The 5,756-nt window shown below is 40.2% G+C and overlaps 1 protein-coding gene across 1 annotated transcript; it reads left to right on the forward strand.

Annotated features, from left to right (window-relative positions):
* The first annotated feature begins 3,446 nt into the window (after nucleotides 1-3,446).
* On the forward strand, nucleotides 3,447-4,447 carry LOC128739972 (mitogen-activated protein kinase 7-like). Its single transcript, XM_053835480.1, has 2 exons — nucleotides 3,447-3,965; nucleotides 4,019-4,447. Exons 1-2 carry the CDS (start codon nucleotides 3,447-3,449, stop codon nucleotides 4,445-4,447), a joined length of 948 nt encoding a protein of 315 aa, XP_053691455.1.
* Nucleotides 4,448-5,756: the final 1,309 nt, after the last annotated feature.

The raw sequence follows: 5,756 nt of genomic DNA on the forward strand, positions 1-5,756 counted from the left end.
TCTCTTTTTACACGGTTTATTTTTACGAGTTTTAAATTAACGTGTTTTTATGACGATTTTTGAATCAACACGGTTTTTTATGACAATTTTTGAATTAACGCGGTTTTTTCACATTATTTTTTAAATTACCGCGGTTTTTCAGTAATTTTTAAATTCGAGCAGTTTTTTCGTTGGTTTTGTATTATCGCGGCTTTCTACGTCAATTTTTAAGTTAACGCGGTTTTTTACCTTTGTTATGCTATAACAAAGGTTTCAAAATTGGTCGAAAAATACGAAATTGATCCGAGGCGCGGAGGGCCGAGTCACATATATGTACCAATCGATAGAGTGTGAGTGAGCGTATGTGCGAGACGCATCTTTTCTGTCGCCTGTTTTTCGTTTGTTTGTTTTTGTTTGAGATAGCTAAACCGATTCATGCGCTTTTACTTGTGTTTGAAAGGTATTATTGCCTAGTATATCATTTTTGAATTGTTTCGTGGTCCGATGTTTCGTTTAAACGTTACAAGCAAAAATGAGAAAATTACGTGACACGATATTCTCCGGAAGCTCGCAACCGATTTCAACGATTTTAGTACCAAATAAAAGCTCTAACTATAATAAAAATTTTAAGCAAGTTTAATATAAAACAAACAAGTAGTCTAAAAGTTACACTTAAAAAACGTGTTTTGACAAGGTAATAATTATCGCCTGTTTCTCAGAGATGGCTAAACCGATATATGCACTGCAAGTCTCATTTGGTAGGTAATATAGCCTCATAGATTACTATTGATTTGTTTTTTGATTGGACGTTCAATTCGAGAGTTATGCGCAATCGTATACAACACGTGAAAATTGACAATTATTTATAGCGATTTTTACCAGATAACTCATCAGATTTTAATTATTCTAGTATCAAACGAGAGTCCTTAACACTCTGAAAACATCTGTTAAATTTGATAAGAAATGGTCTTACCGGTCAACAGTTATTCAAAAAAATGAAATGATTAATTGAGATACGAATCAAATAAAACGCACAGCGGGACCCAACCTCAAAAATATGCGTGATTTTTCAACGGGTGTGTCTTTGGCGAAGTTTGTTAATAAAATATAACCCAGCTTTTTGCATTATTAGGGTGACCCTGAATCCACTTATCAGGGTGGTACAAATTTCAGTTCAGAGAGTTCATTCTTGCGGATACTTTTGACAGCGATGGATCAAAGAGGATGGAACAGGTAATTGAGCTAGTAGCACGAAGGCAGCAGGACTGCAGGAGGACCAGCTGCAGCCGTCGATCGGTGGCAGCTTATCTTCGGGCGCTGTGAGTGCGCAGTCGGTGCCGATGCGCGCTGTGAGCGGGGAGCCGGAGCCGCATTCTCTGCAGTCGCAGTTTGCTCAGCAAATGCAAACACAACTGACAGCCGACGGTCGGCTGCGTGTGGCTTCCAAAGGACAACCTGTAGCGTCACCGTCCACTGGCGAGCAGATGCAGGATATTCCGGTCAGCGACAATAGTAACTATCTGTCGCTAACTGGTTGCGGAGTATAATGATTTGCTTAATAAATCAGGTTAGAAGAGACCCTATTCTGGTTGAAAAATTATAGATTTTGGTTGCGTATTGGGGTTGCGAAATATTTCTTTGAAATAAACATAAAAGTGAAATGTTTGACAGTAGGTATATAGATTGCAACCCTATCTGTCCAATAAGGGTATACTGATAAGATACAAATACAGATAGATTTCCCAAAAAATGCTTTTTAAACGTTTGCATTCCATTATTTTGGACATTCTATATATATTTTGGACATTGTTCAAAATATATTTTGGACATCATACATGGCCATTAGAGTGTCCCAAAATAGCACTATGTCAGAAAACCCGGGGGCTCACCCCTCAAATGATAGCTTAGGGTGTCACAACAAAACTTTTATATGACGTCAACATTGGTTGCCGCGATTTAGGGGTCGCACATTTGAGTTTTTTGAAAAAATGGCATTTTTCAGGAGTAATTTCAAAAAAATATTTTTAGAAATGTTAAACTAGGTGAAAAAAGGTACTTAACTATTTTTGATTTTTTGACGTTTTTGATAAGAGGAAACACGCACCTTCCAAACAGTTTGGCACCATTTAGGTTCAAGAATCACTTTTAAAAAGGGCGTATTTATTTTAATAGGTACTATGTTTGAGAAATTATATCTTCTGAAACTAGGTTTGCTCCATAATAAAGCCTAAGCGTGAGTTTTTGAAAATTGAGTTTTAAACATGAAAAAATAAACGCTGAAAAAGAATTCACTATGTTCTAAAGTCAGGAAAAAATGTAAATTAGAATATACAGGAAATGGTAACTTCGATTTTTATTTGAGACTTTTTCTGAAATGGTGCAACATTTATCAAAGGATTTTGTAGAACAACGACTTTTATGAATATTTTGTAACCTAAGATTATTATTATATTTTTTATTATTATTCTTATATTTCTCGTTATACATATATGTAATTTGAATTTGAAGAACAACTTCGTATGTGCTTGCCAACACGTGTTCAAAATAATAATCAGCTTCTAAATGCATTATTTTTTATTTTAAACGTGTCCTTTTCAAATGTTATCAGTGTTATATTACCAAGTTAGCAATTAGAATAAATATTACCTTTCAATTTGTCTGAATACACCTTGCTGATTCTACCATCTACTGATAGTACAAAAAGGGTAAAAAAAATCAGTGTTTACTTTTTCAGGTTTAAAAATCAATTTTCTACAACTCGCGCTTAGGTATCATTTTGGAGCAACCCTAGTTTCGGGAGAAACGATTTTTCAAACATAGTACCTATTAAAAAACGCCCTTTTTTAAAGTGATTCTTGAGCCTAAATGATGATTGTCACGACGGGACCCTTCGGTGCGGTAACGCTCCTAACGGCAGCATACCGTCGGCTGTCAGCGAAGAGTGACATCGAGACTGACGAACGTCAGATACAGTTGGAACGTCAAAACGGACAAAGGGAGAAGAAACATAATTGTTCGGTACACGCATCGATTCACAGTTAAAATTCTTATTTCTAATTATTTCGCTAAATTTGTAATTCTATTCATGCAAATTTGTTATCTTACTCTTAAATCTAAATACTAAGACAAGTTTACATGCAGTTATAACTTACTCTAAACAAAAGTGTAAAACTAAAATATGTAAGTACTGATCGATAAAAAGTGAATTAGTTAAACTTAATACTAAAAGTAAAATGTATGTACAGATGAAAGTTTGATGCTGTGGAAAGTGCGGATCAGGCCACACCACTTCCAGAAAGTGTACACCAAATTTGTAAGGTTAAATTGAATTGCTTTCTTGTAAAATTTCTTTAAAATAAACATATTTTTTAGCTTAAAGCTTCACACAATAAAAACACGTGTCGCTATTCAGAGTTGGTCGACATAACCCAACATTTCTTTAAGAAATTTGTTCGGGTATCGGAAGTATGGCGGATAAAAATGATTCCCCGCACAATTGCCAGTCGTGTAAACGGACGGACTCCGCGGAAAGTGAGATGGTCGAATGCGAAGTTTGTCAACGGTGGGAGCACTTCGGATGTGCCGGTGTCGGTGAGGAAATCCGACAGCAGGATGCCAGGTATATCTGTCGACGATGCTCACAGCAAGGTAAACCAAACAAAGACGATCGACTGAAGGTTCCCGCTGCTGAACCACAAACATCTAAAGGTTCTAAGGCGAATTCCCGGGTGAGTTCAAGAAGGACGAAAAAGAATCCCGACCCTCCGGCAAATGTGACATCGAGCATGCGAGCTGCTTTGCTGGCAGAACAGCTGAAGCTCGTCAAAGAACAACATAAGCTGGACGAGCAAACCCTGCTAGAAGAAGGGGAAATTAAAAAGCGATTGTTGGAGGAGGAATTAGATTTAAAGCGGAAGCAACAGCAGCTACGGAAGGAATCCCTCGAAAAGCGACAGAGCGACAAGTGGCGGAAGCTAGCAATGCGAGTGGCTCGGTCGTCAACTCTAACGAGAAGGTGAACAATTGGCTAGACGGACAGGCCGCTGGAAGATCAGATGGAGGTCGATCAGTGCAAGCAAATGATCTTTGCGCGAATCAGATTTCCGGAGACCCGGCAGAGCAACCTACTTCCCCGCTACCATTCTTACCGCGGAACTCCGAGCCGCAGAATTTCCCAGTTCATCCACTACCACCGGTGCAGAATACCAACGGTTCCCGTTTACACGAATTTCCACCGCGATTTCCAAGCGGTACAGTACCAGTAATCGGATCACATTCTTCAAGGCCAGCTCAAGTACCACAACCTGCACCGACTGCCCCCATTTTCTCTGGTGCAACCCTGTTGCAAGCGCAAATTGCTGCGAGACAGGTTTTGGGCAAGGATTTACCCGTTTTCAGCGGGAGCCCCGAAGAGTGGCCCATCTTCATTAGTAACTTCGAGCAGTCTACGGCCACCTGCGGTTACTAGGGTTGCCAAGTGGCCGGTTTTTGGCCGGCCCGGCCGGTTTTTCACCTGCAAAGCCGGTGGCCGATCAATCCTGCAAAAAGGCCGGTTTTCCGACATAAGAAGCCAGATTGGTACTTTTTTCCTGATTTGTTAAATTTTCTGATAAATTTATTAGCAATCCTGAGCAGTGGATCATTGAAGATAGCCAGTTTTGTAGTGACAATACTTTGCTTCTGGCGGTAATATACATTAAATTGTCCACCAGCACCAGAAGCAACTAGGGTAAGCGTACCCTTAGTGGAGGTAGTACCAATAGTGGTGGTACTTGAATAAAATACGCCCATCACGAGATAAAACGCAATGATGCTTCTAGATAACGTTTATATAATCTGCACCTGGGTTTTTTTTTTTTTTTTTTTTGTATGCCAGAAGGGCATTGGGTTAAAAGGCCACTGCGACAGTCTTAATGATCGTCTTTTGTGGCAGGCCCCGATTGCTGTACACAGTTTACGGATCGCTCATACCCATTGATGGAGTTGAGCGGAATAGTTGTAATCCTGTGCCCCAATTCGGTACTACATGGTTTATAAAGCCAATGACCGTTTTGGGATTTAGGCTCCATACCTGATATGGAGTAAGAAGGAAACTTCCTAAGAAGTTGTGCCTTGATAATGCAAGAGCTCCGCAATAGCAGAGCAGATGCGCTGAACTTTCAGGTTCAGAGTTACAAAAGCGGCAGGTGTCAGATGATACCTTGCCGATATTCTTTAAATGATAAAGAGCGGGGCTGTGTCCTGTTAGGAGTCCCGTGATCGTGCGTAGTTCACTACGAGTTAAATGGAGTAGTTTTTTAGCTACTGCAGGGTTTGGGTAGATAAACTGTTTAGCTTGTCTACAACCCTGTGTTTGATTCCAACGGGATGCTATTTCTAGCTTTTCCCATGTCATCAGTTCGCCTTTCACGGCGGATGTGGAGGTGCCCAGAAACGGTTCAGGACCAATAAATTGCTGAGCTGATCCTTGTCTTGCTAGGTTGTCAGCAAATTCATTGCCCTCGATTCCGCAGTGACCGGGCACCCAAAGTAATAAAACTTTGTTTTGGCGGGAGAGTTCCCTCAATGCTGTGCTGCACTCCCAAACTAATTTGGACACGCATTTGGCGGACTTGAGAGCCAATAGTGCTGCTTGGCTGTCCGTGAAGATACCGATTTTCGCATGCCTGTACTTTCGTTTCAAGCATATTGTCGCACAGATGTATATGGCATATACTTCTGCTTGAAAAACGGTGGGCCACTTTCCTAATGAGATAGTTTCCCTGATGCCGGGTCCG

The sequence above is a fragment of the Sabethes cyaneus genome, chromosome 3, assembly GCF_943734655.1.
Source record: "Sabethes cyaneus chromosome 3, idSabCyanKW18_F2, whole genome shotgun sequence".
Classification (NCBI taxonomy): Eukaryota; Metazoa; Arthropoda; class Insecta; order Diptera; family Culicidae; genus Sabethes; species Sabethes cyaneus.